Source organism: Herpailurus yagouaroundi, unplaced genomic scaffold, assembly GCF_014898765.1.
Source record: "Herpailurus yagouaroundi ecotype Mexico unplaced genomic scaffold, PumYag 208, whole genome shotgun sequence".
Lineage (NCBI taxonomy): Eukaryota > Metazoa > Chordata > Mammalia > Carnivora > Felidae > Herpailurus > Herpailurus yagouaroundi.
In genome coordinates, this window is record NW_024412439.1 from 5,328,140 (window position 1) to 5,350,633 (window position 22,494).

At 45.4% G+C, this 22,494-nt stretch overlaps 1 protein-coding gene across 1 annotated transcript in view; it reads left to right on the forward strand.

Annotated features, from left to right (window-relative positions):
* The window catches only part of HS3ST3A1 (heparan sulfate-glucosamine 3-sulfotransferase 3A1), a 104,580-nt gene that overhangs the window by 901 nt on the left and 81,185 nt on the right, over window positions 1–22,494 (forward strand). Inside the window, exon 3 of the mRNA XM_040452931.1 lies at window positions 62–402. Coding sequence (XP_040308865.1) covers window positions 62–402 — 341 coding nt within the window. The remainder of the gene's footprint in view (window positions 1–61; window positions 403–22,494) is intronic.

A 22,494-nucleotide genomic window follows, 5' to 3' on the forward strand; every position in this document is an offset into this window, starting at 1 on the left:
GGGGCGCGGCGCCCTGGCCGGAGGCCCGAGGGAGCTGGCGGTGTGGCCCGCGGCGGCGCAGAGGAAGCGGCTCCTGCAGCGGCAGCAGCGGCGGAGGCGCCGGCCGCCCGCGCCACGCGACGACGGCGAGGAGGCGGCCTGGGAAGAGGAGCCCCCCGGCCTGGCCGGAGGTCCCGGCGGCTCCGGGGCCGGGAGCAGCGCGGCCGAGGCCCCGCCGGGGACCCTGGCCCTGCTGCTGGACGAGGGCAGCAAGCAGCTGCCGCAGGCCATCATCATCGGCGTGAAGAAGGGCGGCACGCGGGCGCTGCTCGAGTTCCTGCGCGTGCACCCCGACGTGCGCGCCGTGGGCGCCGAGCCCCACTTCTTCGACCGCAGCTACGACAAGGGCCTCGCCTGGTACCGGTGAGCTGGCTCCGGGTGCCGCCGGGGTGGGGGGTGGGGGGCAGCCGGGGCTTCGGGTGGGCGAGGGGGGGGGGAACCCCCCTACTCACCTCCCTCCCCATTTTCTGCAGAAGGCAGAGGGTCATCAGTAATTCTTGGGTTCGGGGGTCTCGTTCGCCACCGTGCCTTCTGTTTGCAGGGAGGTAGGTGTTGAGGGGGGCGGTGGGAGGGACATTTTGGCCTTGATGACTTTTTCTTTAGTTTTTGGGATTTCCTTTCCCTCAAACAGCCAATCTTCCTCCTCTGTTTCTTCTGCTCAGCGAAAGTATTCCTGTTGTGGGCTAAAGGGGGGGGGGGTACTTAAGTTAGAAACCTGTTCACCAATTAGTAGGCAACGTGGTTTACTCCATGCCTTTCCCAAGAAAGCGTGTTTTTATTTCTTCTCTGCCGAACAAACCCCCGTGGCTCACGCTTGGTCTTTGCCATCAGGCATTCATTTCCCTTGACCCTTTGCCAGATCACTGTCCTAGGTGGTAAGTAATCTGGAGACTTAGTAAAAGTGTCAAGAACCAGAAGCTAAGGCAGTCGGGAAATCTATGTCTATGTACGGTCAGGCAGCGTGCTTTAAGGAAAGGCTTCCTGGATAATAACTTTTGTTTGGAGTGAGGAATGAGTTTTGGAAAGTGTTTTCTATATTTAAAGGGGAAGAAAAGTACCTTGTGTCTTAGGCCTGGCTGAAACTTTTCTAGAGATCTTCAAGCACTTCTCTTTACAAATGAGGTAGCCAATTTTTTTTTTTTTTTTAAAAAAAAAGAGGGGGGGGGGGGGGTGGGGGGGTGGGAATGACACTGGTCACATTGTGAACAACTCTCCTAATAAAGTTTAGGAAACAGGTCTGATTCAGATCTTAATCTTAAATTTGCCAGTCTTCTCAAATTTAGACCACCTTTAATAAAGGAATCAGCCAAACTCCAGTAAATCCAAGTGTCACCTGGATTTTGTTTGCCATAAAATATTGGCGTGTTCTTTTTTCTCGGAGAACAAGGAAAAATCGTGTGGCCAGAATTTTCATTTTTTAAAGTGTAATCTATTTCATTAAGTATGCATTCTTTTTGTTATTTTAAGTGAAACAACATTACAAAAGTTATAACACAATTCAGATATATTTCAAAAGTCCACTAAGTAAATAATTCATCTCCAAAACAAAAATGAACATGATCTGACAAGTTTATTTACTTGAGGGGTCATGCATACCCCTCGGATTGATTTCGGGAGCCGAATTTACAGTAATCCAACTCATGAGAAAACATTTGGTCTTAAAAGTCAAGTTCAAACATTAAACACTTTTAAAACAGTAACTTTCCATTTGTTGGAAAGAAAAACAAACAACCTTCCCTTAATATAGAATATATATCATTTAAAATCATCAGCCACTTAAAAAATCCCCTTGTGTTTCTGACATTTATGTTGTATCCTCTGGGAAGTTCTTATAAAAATGACCTGTTGAATCTGGAAACAACAGGTCCTTCTTTTTAGCACAAAGACTTCTCTGTTTTTTCCATCAAGGACACAAGAAAGAAGTGATTAAAGACCCCTAAAACTCTTATCTGTAGCAGTTTGCATTGAATCGGGCCTTGCACGGTGCTGTAAGTGAACACATTTCAAGCCAACTTCGCGGAACGCCTAAGACAACTTTTGACTGTGAGGTGCCATTAAATATGGTGAAATATGTAGTCCTAAAAACCCTTTATTTTCGTATTGCTGTGTAGCCTTTGTTTCCACAAAGTAGGATGGTTTCTTCTTCCAGAAGTGAGTCCTTGAGGGCACAGTGTCTCTACAGACCTGGATCTTACTTTACGTGAATCTTTCTAAGCTCATGTAAGAGAAGGAAGGTTTCAAGGTAACTAGAAACACAAGTATTAACAAAAGAAAGAGCCATAAGCTTTTAGGTCACTCTCTCTTTTGGAAACTAGATGCACGCTGTAAAGTAAATCTCTCCTTGGATTGTTTATTTCAGCAGAAGAGTGCTGTAAAGCAATTTACAGTGGTTACAAAAATACAGTAGACTTCATGGTTTGGTGAATTTAATTTTCTAAGTGTTGGAGTAATGTCTTTGTTTTACCATTCGCAATGGTGTTTTATTGGATGCATAAATTTAAGTTTAACTCAATTACGTATAAAAATCTTATTAAAAAAAAAAACCCTCCACCTATGGAGCCAGGATCGTGCGATTAGTTAATGAAATTTTGCCACAGTTCTCTTTGATCTTGTCTCTGAACTTGCGAGTCTGATGTTCATGAGAAAGATTGAAGACAAATATATGTATATGTATATATACATTCTCTTACGCAGAATGCTACTTACCTATATTAAGTACACGTTACGGCTTTGTGTTTAGCCCATATTTACAGTTAGGGATTCGGTGAGACCTTCCGGAGTCAGCCCCAAATTTATAATACGGGATTTCTATCACATACTTCTGTCTCCCCCCACCGCCCCACCTCACTTCCTCCCCACACATGAACAGAAGGAAAACTCCAGTGTTTGCGCCCTGAAGTGAATTATGGAAGAAAAAGAAAACCCTGTCAGATATTTTTTTAGATGCTCGTTGACATGGGACAATCTTGTAAACCCAGCCTTGTTTTTTTTTGCCTGGTGAAATCTCTCAGTAGGCCATAATAGTTCGTTGTGGCAGCGCCCCCTACCGTCTTGACAGAAGGAGAAGTGTGTTCCTGTTAGGAAGTTGGAAAAAAACATTATGGACAATGAGTTTGAGAATTAAAACCACCCCAGCCAGGATGTCTTGGTAAATTTCTCTCACTGAGAGAAAACATAAAGTACTTTGTAAATTGCATCCCGAGACTAGTATAATCTGTTTCTTCGTGGGAACAGATTTGTAGTGATGGCAAGAAAATGAAATTTTACTGCAAATCTCTAAAAAAGTGGCTTCAGTGGAGTGTTCTAGGGATGAAACTCCACCCTGATGGGGTTTAAAACAACATTCCGCATTACTTAATTTAGCAGACATAATATCAGGACAACAAATGTCTGTGGCTTACGTGTCATGGGAAAGCAATCCTTTGCAACGAACAGTCTGCGTTTCCATTATAGGGGTGGCGGGTTCGTAAATGAAAGTAGGGAACTGTTTTATTAGCTTTAAAACTTTGGGAGTTTAAGAGCAGGTGAGCTTGGAATGGAATAAAGAGGGCCCCCTCTCTCCCTGTGTATTTCTGCACCAACAAGATGCGGTTTGTGTGTGTGTGTGTGTGTAAGATAATAGATACGTATTTATAAAGTATTTAAAGGATGTAGTGTTTAAAGGACTGCGAACGTACGTATACGTAACCCTTCAGTTTCTGTTTGGACGTACCTAATCTCTTATAGCATATTTCTTTCCTACGCTGTGATGTGTTTTTTTAGTAGTACTGGATAATTTGAGTGAAGAAGAATATCACTAAAATATTGTACTCTTACAGGATCTAGGAAGATCAAAGATCACTCAGCTCGTAGTTTAGTAGAAATGAGTTCTTCCCCCCGCCCGTCCCCCACTCCCCACCACAGCTTCGTCAAAATTTCAAGTGTTCCGGCCTCTAATGATCAGTGCCTTGTTTTTCAAGTCCCCCGAAGAGGCAGGCAGAACAGAGGAACTTTCGGTTCCTATCAGGGGAAACCGGCATTTCTCAGCAGCTGGGAGCAGCTGCAGAGTACCTCCCTGTGCCATTTTACCCCCTCCCGAGCCACACACCCCTTCTGCATGAGGGGGTGGAAATGAAACTCGAGCCAAGGGAGCTGCGAAGTCTGTGGCCACCCATGCAAGGTCATGGGGACTGAAGTCCAGAGAGGCTCTTCTGTCCTTAGATCGGAGAGAAGAGCGCTGAGAAGGGGTGTGGGGTAGGAGGAAAGCGGGAAGACGTTGCTTTGGACCGCGAGCTGAGGGTGCACGTGTGCAGGGGGGAGGATGTAATTTCTCTTGCGCATGTAGTTCCCCGGGGGCTGAGAAGCCAGTGTTGTCATTTGTTAGCTGAATGTCTGTACTCTGGGCTTAGCATCCCAGTAGACTGCCCCAGCAGTACCAGACAGACAGCCTAGTTTGTGTGTGTGTGTGTGTGTGTGTGTCCACGCGTACGTGCAAAAGCAGACACCTAGTAGGTAGGGAAGGTGATGAAATTGGTAACAGACAAGTTGTTAATTGGGGGAGGAGCTTCTGGACAAGATCAGACAGCCAGCATATGGAACAGCCTCTTGATGATTGAGTCCAGGCATGAAAAACAACAACAAAAAACACTTAGGTGGTGTAGCCCAGAACTGGAATACTTTGCGGGCGCGAATACTCGTTTAGAACAATGAGATTTATCACGTACGGATGCGTTTTGTGGATACATTCGATGTGAGATGCATAACTCTCTTGGATTGAAAACTCCTCCTTGATATGATCTGCTCTCCACTTAAAAAGAAAGCCCTGGGCCAAAATATTTGTCTCTTCTACGTAAGTCTGTTGATCGGCCCGGGAAAGAATAGATGCCAGGTCTGTATTTTGGAGGGGTCATGGGAATAAAACAATAAGCCTGTGCAATTAACGACATCAGGGGCCGACCTTCCACAGACCAGATGCTCACATTGTGAGGAGACTGTCACAGAGTTGCTACAGTATTAACAACGAAGGGCCTCACATCTCTAAGGGATGCACTCGAACAACTGTAAATCGCAGTTACCATGGGTCAGATTGCCGGGCCCGGTTGGGAACTTCACACACGTAACGCTTTCCCTTGGGGGAGGGGACATCCTCTTCCACCCAAGTAATGGTAACTTGGCTGATAGAGAGCGTCCTCTCTTGGTACGTTTCCCGGTGATGTCCGCCTCCACGCTTTTGGAAAATTGGTTTCTGCCGAGGGGATGAGTTAACAGTGGTGAAAACGAGGTTTATCATTAAATCTGTGCCTTTAATATGTAATGGGAGTCATATTGTAACTACGGGCATGTAGAAGGCACATCTTAAAATGTTTGATAGCACATTCGCTAACTGGACACAGTTGAACCCTCTCTGGGGGGGTGGGGGATAGTGATCCAGTTGGTAGATAAACTGATGTGAAACCAGAGCTTAGAAGTTGAGGAAGTGCTGCGTTCAGTGCCCTCTGAAACCTCTTCCCGGTTGCTCGCTTCTGCTCCTGCGGTCGTGAGTACCATGGCCGTGACCGTTAACACGCGCCCTGTGATCACTTGAGGACCGTATTCCAAAAGTTCAGATTTGACCTGTTTCAGAACCCGTCAGATGACCGTGCGTGTCAGAAAAGAGGAAGCGTTCATTACGAGTGAAATTTAGTGCTTGCCATTAGGCGCGGGACCCTCTTGCACAGCGGAAAAAGAAAATCAGTGGAGAGCAGCCCACGTTGAAGGTGACATCTGGTGCCACCTAGTGGGAGGGAGAGTCTGCAAGGGACCCAAGCCGCTGAACTTGGGGAGAAAAACCTCCCTTACCAGAGAGTAAAGTGCAGTCTTAACTAGGGAAAGGGGGGCGGGTTGCCTTTAGGTAGCATCTTACAGCAAGGATGGTCTGTTGGGCGTGGCTGAACAGTGTTTTTTTGCCTGTCTGCCTGAGCTCGCTCCTTTTCAGGCAGGGGGTTGATCCTTTGGAGAGGAATCAAAGAGACTTGCCTTCACAATAAACCTGAGAAACAAGATATAAGTGATTAGGAGATTTATATTGGAAACGTGCATGAGTGAAACGGGATGCCTGGTGCCCCAGATTAGTTTGGTTAGTGTGTTTTTTTCCCCCTCCCTTTCTGTAAGCCAGCTTCAAATGAAAATACTTCCAGATGATTTTAGTTCTGCAGCAGTGATGCAGGCGTATTCCTTCCCCTGAGCCGTCCAGGCACAGAAGCCTGTTTCACCCCGATTCCACAGACACACCGTGAAGATCCTGCCCGTGAGGGACAGTTGCACGGGAAGATGATTTCAGGGTCCCAACGGGAGAGCCCTTGCTGTGACTGCAGCCCAGTGCCTGGGGAGGATGGAAGGGGGGGAGAGGGGTGGCGGTCAGGTGAGAGTAAGGCAGGGGGGAGGGGAAAAATAGGAACATTAGAGCGGAGAGATCGGCAGACCCCAAGTGTAGCCAGGCGATAATGTTAACACTGCCTTGTATCACGTGGAGGTCACACAGCCCCTGGTATGTGGCAGCAAGGGGGGCACCTCACCTGTGGGGGTATTCTTCCCCCAAATCCCTAATCCCAGTCTAATGAGAAAACATTGGACCAACCCAAATGGCAGGGTAGCTACAAAGTAAATCCCTGACCACTGGTATTTTTTTTTAATTTTTTTTAACGTTTATTTATTATTGAGAGACAGAGAGACACAGACCGTGGGCAGAGGAGGGGCAGAGAGAGAGGGAGACACAGAATCGGAAGCAGGCTCCAGGCTGTGAGCTGTCAGCACAGAGCCCGACCTGAGACTCGAACTCGCGAACCGCGAGATCATGACCTGAGCCGCGAAGTTGGACACTTAAGTGACTGAGCCACCCGGGTGCCCCAAAGGTATTCTTAAAAAAATAATCAAGATCATGGGGTGCCTGGAAGGCTCAGGCAGTTAAGCATCATGACTCTCGATTTCGGCTCAGGTCACGATCTCACGGTTTGTGGGTTCGAGCCCCGTGTCGGGCTCTGTGCTGACCGTGCGGAGCCCGCTTGTGATTCTCTCCCTCTCCTTCTCTCTCCCCCTGCCCTGCTCATGCTTTTTCTTTATCTGTTTCTCAAAACAAATAAAGTCAAGATGGTGAAAACCAAAGACCGGTAAACTGTCACAGATCAGAGACTAATCACCAGTGAGTAAAAACAGTGCGGGACCTGATTAGATCCTGTTGGAAGAAGGACGTTGGTGGAAAAGCTGGTGAAATGGGTATTGCGCGTGTTTAGGTTTCGTTCATGGAATTAGACCAAGGTTAATTTCTAGTTTTGATCACCGTCGTAGAGTCATGTAAGATGATCACCTTGGGATCTGGGTGGAGGGGTATCTGAGGCTTTGCGGTGCTATTATTTGGGAGCAGTTTTAACATCCCCAATTACTCTAAAACCAAAGGATGCCCGACAGCATCCAGGGATAAAGGCTTCTACTCCTTCGCACGCCAGCTCCCTTTTGTGCCTTCCTCCTTCTTTCCTTCCGAAGGCCCCCGGCACAGCCCTGCCAGCTTCTCCCCTGCACTGCCAGCACCTGTTGCTTCCAGACATGCTGATCTTTCTCTCGGCTTATTCCGTATTAAAATTGGCTCACGGCTCCCCTCCTACTCTCTTGTCCCTGAAACAGACACAGAGACGGTTTTTTCTTTCTCTCTCTCTCTCTCTCTCTCTCTTTTTCTCTAATGCCTGGCACATGTAAAGTGAAGAAGGCGTGAAAAGTCACCCACCCTGACCGGATCCTCGTGCCGGAGAGCAGAAACTTTGATGTAAAGGACAAGGTTTTTGAGAACACAAAGAACTGAAGGAGGGGTCAGAGGAAAATCAGTCTGGGGCATCTGGGTTTCTTTTTTTTTTTTTTTTGCTACAATGTAGGAGGAGCGGTTGTGGGGAGTTAGAAAGCTGGTTATGGGGTGGACCCATGGCACTGTGGCTCGTGGCTCGAGGTGACAGCACAGCCCCATTTTCTTGACCAGCTTCCCTATTCTATCTGCTTGCTTGACCTGGTGCTTTCCGCCTTTGATTTAGACGCTGGCTTTGGTGAGTGGCTTATGAGACGAGCCACTGGGAGCAAAACAGACATGGAATGACCACAGAGTTCATGGACGAGGAAGGATCGGAGAAAATCCAACTTCTAGAGTGCTGGAGAACCCGGACCAGGGTGTCCTGGGTGGTTCTTCCCGCCAGGGCTGCTGAGTCCGGTGCCACTGTCCGTTTGGACTCCCATGTCCAGCCCAGGTGACAGGCTGGCATCTTCCGCTTCTGTTTTTTTTTTTTTATTTTTTTTTTCTTTTTCAACTTTTTAAATTTATTTTTGGGACAGAGAGAGACAGAGCATGAACGGGGGAGGGGCAGAGAGAGAGGGAGACACAGAATCGGAAACAGGCTCCAGGCTCCGAGCCATCAGCCCAGAGCCTGACGCGGGGCTCGAACTCACGGACCGCGAGATCGTGACCTGGCTGAAGTCGGACGCTCAACCGACTGCGCCACCCAGGCGCCCCAATTCCGCTTCTGTTTTTAAACACACAGTTGTGCGTCTGAGATTCTGGTTTGACACAGTAATGAAAATCTTCGAAACGTTTCCTTTGATATTTTTAACGACTGTAAAAATAGTTTTATCCACATTATGTTTTGACTTAAGCAAAACAAAACAGCCTCGACTGCATCTCAAGAACTTAGTGTTTCTGGGGCGCCTGGGTGGCGCAGTCGGTTAAGCGTCCGACTTCAGCCAGGTCACGATCTCGCGGTCCGTGAGTTCGAGCCCCGCGTCAGGCTCTGGGCTGATGGCTCAGAGCCTGGAGCCTGTTTCCGATTCTGTGTCTCCCTCTCTCTCTGCCCCTCCCCCGTTCATGCTCTGTCTCTCTCTGTCCCAAAAATAAATAAACGTTGAAAGAACTTAGTGTTTCCTTTTAATCATCCCTCACTTTATCAGATCAGTTTTACGAGCCTGTTTTGTGCAAAGGACAGGCTACTCATGCTGATGTAGATAAAATAATTTTTGTGGTTTAATTCCTTACTTGTTTGGCTTTTTTCCATCTCAGTTGCATATGCTTTTCTTTATGCATCTTGAACTTTGAAAAAAAATTTTTTAACGTGTATTCATTTTTTTTGAGAGACAGAGACAGAGTGTGAGTCGGGGAGGGGCAGAGAGAGACAGACAGAGGCAGAGACAGAATCTGAAGCAGGCTCCAGGCTTTAAGCTGTCAGCACAGACCCTGACGAGGGGCTCAAACTCACAAACTGAGAGATCATGACCTGAGCCGAAGTCGGCTGCTTAACCGACTGAGCCACCCAGGTGCCCCATCTTGAAACTTTAAAAAAATTTTTTAAATAGCAAAATATTTGAACCCTGATGAAATATATCATTTTAGTCTCTCTGTCATTTATTTCTGCTCTTTGTTACTCTCTTTCTTCTACTAACTTTGGGCTTAGGTGGGTTTTTTCTAGTTCCTTGAGATGTCAAGTTAGGTTGCTCATTTGAGAGCTTTCTTTTTTTTCCAGGGTAGTTAGGCGTTTGTGGCTATAAACGTCCCTCTTAAATCTGTTTCAGGAGCACGTTGTTCAATCTCCACATATTTGTGAGGTTACCAGTTTGCCTCTTGTTATTACCTGCTGGTTTCATGTGATTTGGTCGGGAAAGATACTTGATAGGGTTTCAGTCTTCCTAAATTTGTTGATACTTGTTCTGTGGAGCAGCAGGTGATCTGTCCTGGAGAATGTTCTACGTGTCCTAGAGATGAAATGTGTGTTTCTGGTGCTGTTGGGTAGAATGGTCTGTGTGTATCTGTGAGGTCCATCTGGTCTAAAGTGTCGCTCAAGTCAGTGTTTGTTCCCTCTGTGATTTTCTGTCTGGATGATCTGTTGCTAAAAAAAATTTTCAAATATTTATTCACTTTTTGAGAGACAGTGTGAGAGGGGGGTAGGACAGAGAGAGAGAGGGAGACACAGAATCTGAAGCAGGCTCCAGGCTCCGAGCTCTCAGCACAGAGCCCGATGGGGGCTCCAACTCACAAACCTCAAGATCATGACCTGAGCCGAGGTCGGATGCTTAACCGACTGAGCCAACCGAGCTCCCCATGGATGATGTATCATTTTAGACGAAAGGTAACCATAGCCACTTGGGGTGCGGCTTCACCCTGTTGCTGAATGGTCTGCTGTGTGTAGTCTGAATATTTTATTAATGTGGTGACTAATATTGGGGAGATCATGTCACTGTTTGCTTTTTAGAGATCAGGAAACAGAGACCCAGGAAAGGTGAAGTAACTTGCCCAAGGTCTTTTAGCCAAGTGAATGGTAGACCAGTGCTGGATCCGGGTCTGTCTACCTCCCGTGTATTACTGCTTTGCCACTGGGGTAATCTGTCACGTTCTCAGGATTGCTCTGTGTGGTTCCTGCCCAGACAGCAAGCCATCAGTGGCTCACAGCTTGTGGGTCAAGGCTGCTCCAAACTGGACAATGTAGGGGCACCTGGGTGGCTCGGGTGGTGAAGGGTCCGACTCGATTTCAGCTCAGGTCATGATCTCACGGTTTGTGAGTTTGAGCCCTGCATCAGGCTCTGTGCTGACAGTGCAGAGTCTGCTTGGGATACTCTCTCTCCCTCTCTCTCTGCCCCTACCTTTCTCTCTCTCTCTTTCAAAAAAATTAAAAAAAAAAAAAAAAAGACTGGGCAATGTATCAGCATAGTTGAAAAAGTAAAATTTTAAGGGTAATTATATATCCTTGTGAGTGTTAGCCTGTATGGAATAACTTAAAACCACTTGTGTTTTTTCTCGGCTTCTCTTTCTCCCTCTCTCTTTTTAAAAAGTAATTTGATCACAGTATTCATCTTATTGAGCATATATGAAGTCCTGGGGGCGCCGGGGTGTTTCATTCGGTTAAGCGTCCAACTCTTGATTTTGGCTCAGGTCACGATCTCCCGGTTCATGAATTCCAGCCCCGTGTTGGGTTCTGCGTTGACAGCTCAGAGCCTGGCACCTGCTTTGGATTCTGTGTCTTCTCTCTCTCTCTCTCTCTCTCTCTCTCAAAAATAAACGTTAAAACAAAACAAAACAAAAAACATCCTGGGCCATTCAGTGGATTTTTCTCCCCATCCGCTAAAAACGGCCAGTATCTCTGCGAAAACAACTCTTAACTATTACGTGGCCCCAATGAGCCAGTTTCCTCCTACGCTGCTGTGTGGGAAAGCCAAAATACTGTCGGAAACACAGTCAGAAGGCTTCTCCCTGCTCCTAGAAATTGGGGCCAGCCGAGCTGGTGGCTGTGCCCAGTTGCTGGCGTTACCAAGCGGTGCCTTGCTCTGTTTCCCTGCGGGCACCCCCTTCCCCCGGACGTGGCTGTGTCACTGCCGAAGCCCAACCCTCTCACTCTTCTGTGCGTGCGTCTTTTGATTGACCTTCCTTTTTTAATTCATCGAGGTATGCTAGTCCTCCCAGTCAGGGCACAGCCCAGTTGTTACCCCACAGCACTGCCCTGTCCGTCTTCGTTATCGTTGTTATCAATAACCGTCATCTAATTGCTTTCCTGGCAGCTGGTCGTTATCAGTCCCCAAGCCCTTTGCTGTAGTGGTCAGGTCATTCATTGCTGCGTAAGACATGGCGGCTGATTCACATTTCCATTGGTTCGAGCCAGATAGGATCATAAACTCTGAAGGATGCTGGCGTTCAATGGTATCCGAAAGATTAAGATGGTCTTTGGTTTATGGAGAAAGCGAGGTGCCTCGCTCAAGGTTCAGCTAAATAGGAACCCAGGGGTTCTAATTCCCAGGGTAGAATTCTGCAGAATAAAATTACAGACTCCAAATGGTAAAAATTCCACTTGGGAAGTTTTGCAACAATGACAGAAAATCTTAAAAATATTCCAGAGAATGGAACAAGTCACAGATTTTTTTTGTTTTTTCCTCCTCCCAGAATGGGTGAATTAAAGCATCGAATTCACCTGAGTCAGCGGTCAGGACATCTTTAAATGTCTGCTTTTCATCTCAGATGTCTTCCCCCATATTTTGATGCATACGGATTAGGGGACCCAGCTAGCACGACTGGCCCGTGGGTTCCCGTCAGTAACTTGTGTTTTATGGATGTTGCCTGCTTGTAGAAGATTAGTGGGGGAAATCCAAGTACAGACAGGTAAAAGTTTGCTTTCTTTTCTTTTTTCTCTTCTCTTCTCTTCTCTAGTTTGCTTTTTCTCTCCTGAGTGCTCAGAGTGGGAAGTAATCAATCAGATTATGGGAATAAAATTCCTTTTCCCTGTTTCAGCGTTTTTACTTGGAGTAGATCTCTCCTTTCAATAAGAAATAACAAAAGTACCAAGCTGGGTAGAAGGACAGAGTCAAAAACGGCGTGTTTGGTGCTGTCGTAAATCTTTATAGATTCTCACAAAGTTCAGGTGTTTATACAGAGAGAACTGGATTAAGCAGTTAACTAAAGTGACATCCTTGGAGCTAAACATTGGGCTTCCTCACCTTTCCAGACCGAGGCCACGTTTGCTGTATTGATGGTTTGAAAAGCTCTGGCTGCAGGATGATGCAAAGCCAGCAAAGCTTTTCAGTAAACAAAATCTGGCGTCTGGTTTTTTTGATTTTTTTTTTTTTTTTTATTTTCTGGGGGACGCCTATTATTTCTTTTTTTTTTTTTTATAAAATATTGTGGTTTTTTTTTTTTTTTTTTTTTTTTTTTTTAAGAAATAAAAGCTACTTGTTTTTCTTTCTAATGAGCTCTCACTCTTTCTTCTTAGTGTGGGAGGATTTGGGATTACAGAAGTATCTGTTAAAAAAGCCCTACCCCCAACCCAGCGGGTCTACTAGAATGCCCTGGGAGGGTTTAATGATGGAAACAAAACAAATTGGATCTGTTTTATATTTATCTTGGGGGGGAAGTCATGGGGAGCTAATGCCTGTGATGGGGTGGTGGAAATTCTTGGGATTTTCAGGTGCATTTGCCCTGTGGCAAAGGGTGGTGAGTTGCGTTGAAATAAGCATTGAAGAAATTACTTCCCAGCTCTAGCTCATTGTTATTACCAAGTAAGAAAGTAGACTCATTGTGGCCATGCCCTCGGATGTTTCAAAAGAATCTTGGACTCTTGATTAAAAAAAAAAAAACAAAAAAACTGGGAAATAATTTAATCATAATGAAAAACCCGAAGCAATGCTAAAAACAAAATTCTGTGTGGGTGAAGCAACTCAGTCTCATCTGAAGGTGAAACGTAGCCTCTGGTCTGTGGTGAAGGCCAGAGTATTTGTTAACAGTGGCCCCCGACGTAAAAAAATAATTGAAAAATTCTGACGAGTGTGAACTGAAGTCCTGTTTGAAAAGTCCAAAAAGAATGTGTTTTCGGGGTTCCTCGAGAAACTAAATGGGAGTGTTCCAGGCTGCAGATTCATCATCTCTGTGTTTTTCAACCTTGTATCTCCAGGGCCAGAAGCTCTCCTTCTGCCTAAGACATTCTTTATTGGTTTATTTTATTTTTTTTTAATTTTTTTAATTTTAATGTTTATTTATTTTTGACAGAGAGAGAGACACACACGGAGCATGAGCGGGGGAGGGGCAGAGAGAGAGGGAGACCCAGAATCCGAAGCAGGCTCCAGGCTCCAAGCTGTCAGCACAGAGCCCGACGTGGGGCTCAAACTCACAGACCACGAGATCATGACCTGAGCTGAAGTCGGACGCTCAACCGACTGAGCCACCCAGGCGCCCCTCTTTATTGGTGTAAAGAAAAACTGACCCTTAGGCCAGAGGTCAGCCTTTCAGCCCCCCCCCCCCCCAGAAAAGGCCAGGTAGTAAATATTTTAGGCTTTCTAGGCTCTCAGGTCTCAACTATTCAGTGCTGCTACTGTAACAGAAAAGCAGCTTTAGCCAATATGTAAATGAATGGGCAGGGCCGTGTGCCAATAAAACTTTATTTAGCAAAATAGGCTTTTGGCCCCCTGGCTATGGATTGAAGACTTCTAGGGGAAGCTGAGGGCTTCAAACACGCCGATTTCCCTTTCTTTACTTATCTTGCTCTCAGGTGAGTACCCCCACCCAACATTCATTGCGGGCGTCTTGAACACATGATGCAGAAGTGACCTTGCACTTGAGATACGACTCAGATAGAGGACCTCCTTGTGGTTGTGTAACAACAGAATAGTTCACCCCACCCCAGAGCAGCATGGCAGCGACCTGTGGGAACTTTTTGAAATCTGCGGATTTGTTCGGGATGGTGGCATTTCATGTCAAGGGGATTATACGCTCAACTACACGCATTCTATTTTGGAGCAGATTCCCTATGAAAACAAATCAAAGCAGCCTTTGGGCATCTTAATAATCCATTTTGAGATTTCCTTGACTTTGTACTTGAGTGCATGATTGGTTTATAGATTTTCCCTTGCACCTCCATTTTCTCCTTTGTGTTATGCCTGGGCATTCTATGAAGCATTTGAAAGGAGTCACGGGGGACACAAGGAGGTCATACTTATCCCCTGATGGATCACCATTATGAGGAACAATCCCACTATGTGGTTTAATTCAACATTGCCTTTGTAGAAGGGGGGTGAGACATCATGTTGGGAAGCAAGCATGGGGAAAGAGTTTTGAGGGTTAGTAAGTGGCATGTTTGAGGGGTTTTCTTCTAGATCAGCACTGTCCAATAGAAATATAATGGAAACCACATAGGTCATTTTAAATTTCCTAGTGGCCACCTTATAAAAAGTAAGACCAAAGGGGCGAAGTTAATTCCAATAACTATTTAGATTGAAAGGTGGTACGTCTGAAATACAGTGATTTCAACAGATAATCAAAAACACATTCTTGAGGAGACGTTTTGCATTTTTCATGCAGCATCTTCCAAATCTACACGTTTTATGCTTGCAGTGCATCTCCATTCTGACTAGCCACATGTCATGCAGTTTGAATGGCCCCGTGAGGCCAGTGGCCACCATATTGGACGGCAAAGCTCTGGAAGCCGGGCCGGGGTGGGGGGAGAGGGCAGTGAAGGCTTTCAGCAGAGGACTGATCCTACAGACAGCCTTTGGTTCTGCTGTGGACACCTAATCCCAGGTGGCATAAGAGGACTAGAACAGGTAGACCGAGCTTCGTGCCTGTCTCAGAGTCTAGAAAATGGACGAAGGAGGCTTGAACTGGAGCACAGCAGTGGGCGTGGGTAAGTGGGAGAAGGATTTGCTAGAAGTTTTGGTAGTAGGAATTATAAAACTTCCCGTGGAATTCTAGGCATGAGGGAGGCAGGAGAAATTGGAGAATCTTTGAAGATTGCTGGCTCAGGTTTATTTCTGAATAACTGTGACTGTGGTAGGGAGCACGGAAACAACAGGCACCATCGAGAACAAACAACTTAGACGTGTCTTAGGCGTGAAATGGAAAGGGCTTTTGGGGTAAGCTGGAGCTCGTGAGTGAGGTCAGGCTTGGGAGCACGTAAGGCATGATTGTTGAGATTTTGCCTGCTGTCACAAAGCTGAGACGTGACCGTGTAGCAGACGCAAGGAAGGGGGAAAAAGAGAGCAGGACCAGGAAAACACGTTTATATTTTTGCCCCAAAGGAATATAGTTTCTATAGTTTATGTCATGCATGTAGAAGTGTTTAGAGGGAACAGGACTCATGTTTATAATTTATTTTGGAACACGGTAAAAAAGAGAGGATGAATTGGATGGAGGGATGGATAGGTAATGTGGTAATACAAATATAGATTCTTTAAAAAAGATTTTTTTTAATCTTTATTTACTTTTGAGAGAGAGAGAGAGAGAGACCGAGCACAATCGGAGGAGGGGCAGAGAGAGAGAGAGGGAGACACAGAATCCCAAGAAGGCTCCGGGCTCTGAGCTGTCAGCACAGAACCCCATGTAGAGCTTGAACTCGTGAACCGATCGTGTCCTGAGTGGAAGTCAGACACTTAACCAACTGAACCATCCAGGCGCCCCTAGATTCTTTTTTTAATTTAAATTCAATTTAGTTAACATACAGTGCAGTATTGGTTTTAGGAGTAGAATTTGGTGATTCATCATTTACAAGTAACACCCAAAGCTAATCCCAGCAGGTGCCCTCCTTAACGCCCATTACCCATTTAGCCCATCCCTCCCCCCAGTACCCCTCCAGTATGCCTCAGTCTGTTCTCCATACTCAAGAGTCTCTTATGACTTTTAAGGAAAATACAGATTGAGCGTTTAGCTCGTGGGCAAAGGGTGTTTCTTTTTTGTACAATTCCTTCCAGTTTTTGCTGTGTTGAAAATTTTTATAATAAAATGTTGACGGCAGAGGGGAAGAGTTTTAAGGTCAGTGTTATCAAATGTTGTATAAAAAAACTAGGGGGCACCTGGGTGCCTCAGTCCATTAAGTGTCCGACTTCAGCTCAGGTCATGATCTCACGGTTTGTGAGTTCGAGCCCCGCGTCGGGCTCTGCGCTGACAGCTCGGTCCCTGGAGTTTCGGATTCTGTGTCTCCCTCTCTCTCTGACCCTCCCCCGTTCATGCTCTGTCTCTCTCTATCTCAAAAATAAATAAAAACGTTAAAAAAAAATTAGAAATACACAGGGAATGTAAATGAACGTCCCCCGTGTGTCTGTCTCCCGCTTCTTGCCTGGACCGGGGTCAGCCAGTGGGGTCTTCAAACATGCTTTATGACCATTATAGTGGGTCATCCATGTAGATAAAACTGCCCTGTGTGACAGGAGGGCTTAAAACGTGTTTAGTGGGCTTTTATTCTGGGTTATTGCATTTGTACAACCTGCTTTCTGCACCAATGTGATTAGTAATGTGCAGTGACTTGATCGAGAAGTTTTTTTTTGTTTTTTTTTAGTCAGAGGGCTTTAGCTAGGACTTTTTTTTTTTTTTTTACTGGATGCTTAAGGCTTTCAGCATTAATTATCGAACACAAGTAGTGTCTGCTATGCCTGTTTTCTTGAAAACTTTAGCCAGTTTTCAAGGCAACACTGCACCAGCCTATCCTAAATTCCTGTGCAAGTGCGCAAAGGAAAATTCACTTGCCTTAAGAGCGTTTATCTTTTGGGGCACCTGGGGGGGCTCAGTCGGTTGTGCATCCAACTTCGCCTCAGGTCATGATCTCTCACGGTGCATGAGTTCAAGCCCCCCCATCGGGCTCGCTGCTGTCAGCTCAGAGCCCATCAGAGCCCACTTTGGATCCTCTGCCTCTCTCTCTGTGCCCCTCCCTGGTTGCACTCTCTCGATAATAAATAAACCTTAAAAAAAGAAGAGCATTTATCTTTTGAACACTCGCTTGGAAGTTCCGTGAGAGAAGGCAGAAATTTAACTGCATTGTGTTTTCCTCTTCTATCATCGGCACTGAAATTTTTTTTCTTAAGTTTCAACCATAAAATATTCTTTCATCAGTGACCTCTCATTTCTTCACTATGAACACCAAGGATCAGACATTCCTTATTCTGCTACTGATCCTTTCCTCTCTGCCTAGAGGGGAGAGGGTACAGAGCCCAGAAGAGAAAACTATGAAAAGAGCTAGGGGGCTCGAGTCGAAACAAAGACCTGCATGAAATCTTTACACGTCTACTATCCTGATTGAGATAAAGCCAGGCACCATATGTGGCCTCTGCATGTATGTGACACAACATGACAGCGTTTCTTTGGATGTCCAGACACCCTGCATAATGACAGCAGAGGAGAACGTAGAGAGCCAGAAGGGAGAATGAAAGAAAAAGCAGCACTGGACAGATGCTTCGGAGGGCCACCAGCCACCGGGCGAAGGGACCGCCACCAAGGGGAGCGGGATGTAAAAGCAGACACAGGCCTTGTGCATGGCCAACCTTGGCATTTCCAGCAGAAGCCTCTGGAGACGCTTTGGCGTCCTGAAATTCTCAGCTGCAGAAATGTCGTTCCTGCCCCTCTGTGTCTGTGTCCCCGATCACACGCTTTTTCCCTGCAGCCATGGGTTTCCGGTAAATTTCCCGAGACCCTCAATGTATTGCCTTTTCAATTTCCACCATAATTTTTTCCCCTCGCTCTTTTTTGAAAAGAAACGTGTCCCCCCGTTTCTGGATGCCGAATGGCTGTGCTGTCTTTTGTAGGAATTTAAATCATCCGCTTCTACAAAAATTAGCAAATGGCAGAATCTCACGAACTGTGCGGTCTCTTTACACATTATCAGAGCACGTGCCCGGGGTCACTCTACGTGGAGATGCTAGCTTAAAAAAGTAAGGCGTTCAGAAACATGGCTGGTATCTCAGATACTGTTTCTGATAATAGATGATTGATTTCTCAGGGGGAGGAAGCATGAAAATTGTTAATCAAATGATATACTGTGGGAGCAGTGCTCTGTAAGTGTAAAAGATGATTGTTAGAAAATGCTTAGAAATCCATGGGACGTTGAAGCTTCCGCGTGTAACCCCTTGATTGTGTAGCAAACTACCTCAAATGGATAAATTATAGTTTGGCTCTGTTTTCACAAGCATGTTTCACCTGCATGTAGAAGAAAATCAAATAGGAAGGCCTGGCTGGCTCAGTCGGTTAAGCATCTGACTTTTTGAGTTCGGCTCAGGTCCCGATCTCACAGTTTGTGGGTTCGAGCCCCGCATCTGGCTCTGTTCTAGCAGCACAGAACCTGCTTGGGATTCTTTCACTCCCTCTGCCTCTCTCTCTCTGCCCCTCCCCTGCTCAAGCTCTTTCTCTCTCTCTCAAAATTAATAAACATTAAAAAATTAAAAAAAAATCAAATAAGTAATAGTTCATTTAGACAACTCTATTAGTATATTGGCTTGAACATGTGAATTATCTATACCCGTTATCATAATATGCCAGCATCATTTGAAAGGTTTGGGTGAAATCATTGCCCTTCAAAACAAGAAGTTCTTTTTTTAAAAATTTTTTTTTCAACGTTTATTTATTTTTGCGACAGAGAGAGACAGAGCATAAACGGGGGAGGGGCAGAGAGAGAGGGAGACACAGAATCGGAAACAGGCTCCAGGCTCCGAGCCATCAGCCCAGAGCCTGACGCGGGGCTCGAACTCACGGACCGCGAGATCGTGACCTGGCTGAAGTCGGACGCTTAACCGACTGCGCCACCCAGGCACCCCGAAAACAGGAAGTTCTTAAAAATTGGAAAGTAATCAGATGTGTAAGCAATTTCAGTATATTGATCTGGACATCTGACTTCTATATGCTTATCAGAATTTTGTAGAATATGTTAGCTTAGTGGTGAAGGCTTGGGCAACATCATTTTCCTTGAAAACAGAAAGTTCTTTTTCTTTCTCCCCAAGGCCTCTAAAAATCTGAACTATTGAACTCAGATCTGAGTAATGATGTACTATACTTTGCCAAATGAGTCGCTTCCCCTTTTGTAACATCCATCAGAAAAAAAGGAAGTGTCCAGTCAGACAAACTGTTTCCCAGGAAAGGCCTTTTTGTGTATTTGCTGAAGTCAAGGTAATTTTAAAATCAGAGGAAAACTTGATATTGTTCTTCGGTGACATTCAGGAAGTGAAAAGGATTGAGTCTGTGGATTCTCTTCTATCGGCACAGAGATGGTAAGACAGCAGTCGAAGGAAAGAAGTGTCTTCCATAATCAGAAGAGTAATTTGGACTATTTCACGGCATATGTTCATATAAAAATGACAGAGATAAGACATGTTTCACATGTTTGCGGTTGTTTAAGATGCTGCCCCAACAAAACACAAAATGTATTCTAAATGTTATTTTGGGGGCTTTTTTTTTTGTTTGCAAAATGTGAAATATTTAGGCTCAGAATGGCGTGATTGGATTTACTGTTATTATATTCAGTTCCTGTTTGGAATTTATGGAGCCTGTACTAAATCTCAGCCCTTTGGGACATGAACTCCTTTACTCTTCATCCAAAAATAAATACCTTGTTACATTAAGAGAAAAACAGCACCCTCTCAAAAAATCTCATCATTAGCATTGGGAATGACCTCTGGGTCATCTAGTCCACTTCTTATCTGATAGACGGAAGTTTCTCAAAACAGCTTCATAGCTATTCTAATCATCAAGTAATGCTTTTGAGAGATGTCTCCAAAACACTGACCTAACACAACTTCTTTGCAGAGCGAACTATTAAGTCATCTGTTGCTGCTTTTACCTACTGGGTGCCAGGCAGACTCACATCTATTTATTCTTCGTTCCTGGGACTTGGTGTTCTGAGACCCTGCGGAGTGTGTAGACGAATGTATTACAAATGTTTCATTAGCTCCTATTAAAGCTTATTTACTTGTTAGAAAGAGAATACAGCCAGTTGAAAGCACGAATGTGTCCCAACGGAATTAATGTATTAAGATGACGGTCAGTTAAGCATCTGACCATTTACAAAACAGGGGCACCTGGATGGCTTAGTAAACTAAGCGTCACTTCCCTGGGTGGCTCAGTCTGTAAAGCGTCCTACTTTAGCTCAGGTCACAATCTCACGGGTTCGTGAGTGGAGCCCCACATCGGGCTCTCTGCCGTCAGCATGGAGCCTGCTTCAGGTCCTCTGTCCCCCTGTCCCTCTGCCCTTCCCGTGTTTGCGCGCTCCCTCTCTCTCAAAAATAAACATTAAAAAAAAAACAAACAAACCAAACCAAAACCAACCACTGTGGAGTTGAGAAGCCCAGGATCTAGTCCTGGCTTTGACATTGATGAGTGAACTTAAACTTGACTTCCCTGTGGCCGAATTCTTTCTTCTGCAGAATTACATCAAACGAAGGGATTTCTGTTCCCTTGGCCTAAAACTGTGCTGTTCCGCATGTATTCTGTACTGTGCTGTATGAATATAGGCTGAGGAAAGCTTCTGGGCTTTTCTATCATGACCAATATTCTCAAGGTCCCATTCTTCCTTTCTTTTAGGAGGGGGCAGTGGGCTTTGTTCCCTAAAGGCTCTTCAGGGTGAAAGGCTGGGGGGAAGACAGGCTTCCCTATGGAAGCAGCTGGGAAGCAAGCCCATGGACCTATGTTGGAGACAGAGCCCGTAATAGCTCAGAGGATCGTGTCTAATCCAGACTAGGCAGGATCAGGATGAAGATACCTCAACTCCACTAAATGACAGCATGCTGGGTAGGCCATCCTACTAAACCCCCATGCCTGTTCTTGCAGGAATGGAATTTGGGAGGAGTGACACTCATCAGCTTAATGGCAAAGAAAGGAAGTAGAGTAGTTGCTTGTTCTCAGAATAACTAACCGATGGTGACCACGTCCCTTGATCTCACAGGCTGCAGAGGTCTTCATTAAAATGGGTTCTGTGCGCTCTTAATGGTTTTTGGACACCCCCAACACTACTGTGGTGGTTTTGAAGACCGGGCCGCAGATTCTTTGATGGTCCTTCCCTCAAGAGGTGGAGCTTAATCCTTCCCCTTTGAGTGTGGGCTGAGCCCAGTGACTGGCTTATGACAACAAATTCAATATGGCCGAAGCGATAGAATGCTGTTTCTCAGGGTTCATTTATTAAGAGATTGTGCTTTCCAGGTTGGGTGTGCCCTTTTTCTGGGATTGCTTGACATGAGGAAGTCGGCCGCCACGTTTGGTAGAGAGGCCCGTACGGTGAGGAACTGAAGCCTCCTGCCACAGCCACATTAGTGGCTTGAAAGTGGGTCCTTCACCATGGTCAAGCCTCCATGTGACTGCAGCCCCTGCTGACAACTCGACTGCAATCTTAAGAGATAACCCTGAGCCTGACAAGCTGTCTTGGACCTGTGAGAGGTAATCAGTGTCTGCTGTTTTCAGTCACTAAGTTCTAGAGTTATCTGCTCCATGGCCGTTCCTAACACAACGTAGCACCATTTGTGAAGCTCTTCCTTCCCAAATCTAAGTGGGCGTTAGAATTTCCTAGAGACAGCCATGAAAGCACAGATTCTTTTGATGAAAGACGTTGAAGAAGACACAAATAAGTGGGAAGATGGTCTATGTTCATGGGTCAGAAGAACTGATATCGTTAAAATGTCTCTATTACCCCAAGCAATCTACAGATTCAGTCCAACTCCTATCAGATATCAATGGCAATTTCCACAGAAATAGAAGAAAGTTCTAAAATGTGTATATAGCCATAAAAGGCCCTGTACTGTGGAAGCAATGTTGAGAAAGAAAAACAAAGCTGGAGGCATCATGCTGTCGGACTTCAAATGATATTACAAAGCTATAGGAATCAAAACAGTATGGTACTGGCATAAAAACAGACACCTCGATCAATGGCAGCATAGAGAGCCCAGAAATAAACCCATGCATAGATGGTCAATTAATTTATGACAGAGGAGCCAAGAAATCACAGTGTCCTCAATAAATGGTGATGGGAAAACTGGACCTCTCTCTTCTGCATTATACTAAAAGTAACTCACGATGGATTAAAGGCTCGAACATAAGACCTGAAATCCTAAAATGCCTAGAAGAAGACCTAGACAGTAGGCTCCTTGACATCAGTCTTAGAGATAATTTTGACAACCAAAAGCAAAGGCAATAAAACAAAAATAAATAATTGGGACTACACCAAACTAAAAAGCTTTTGCACAGCCGAGGAAACCATC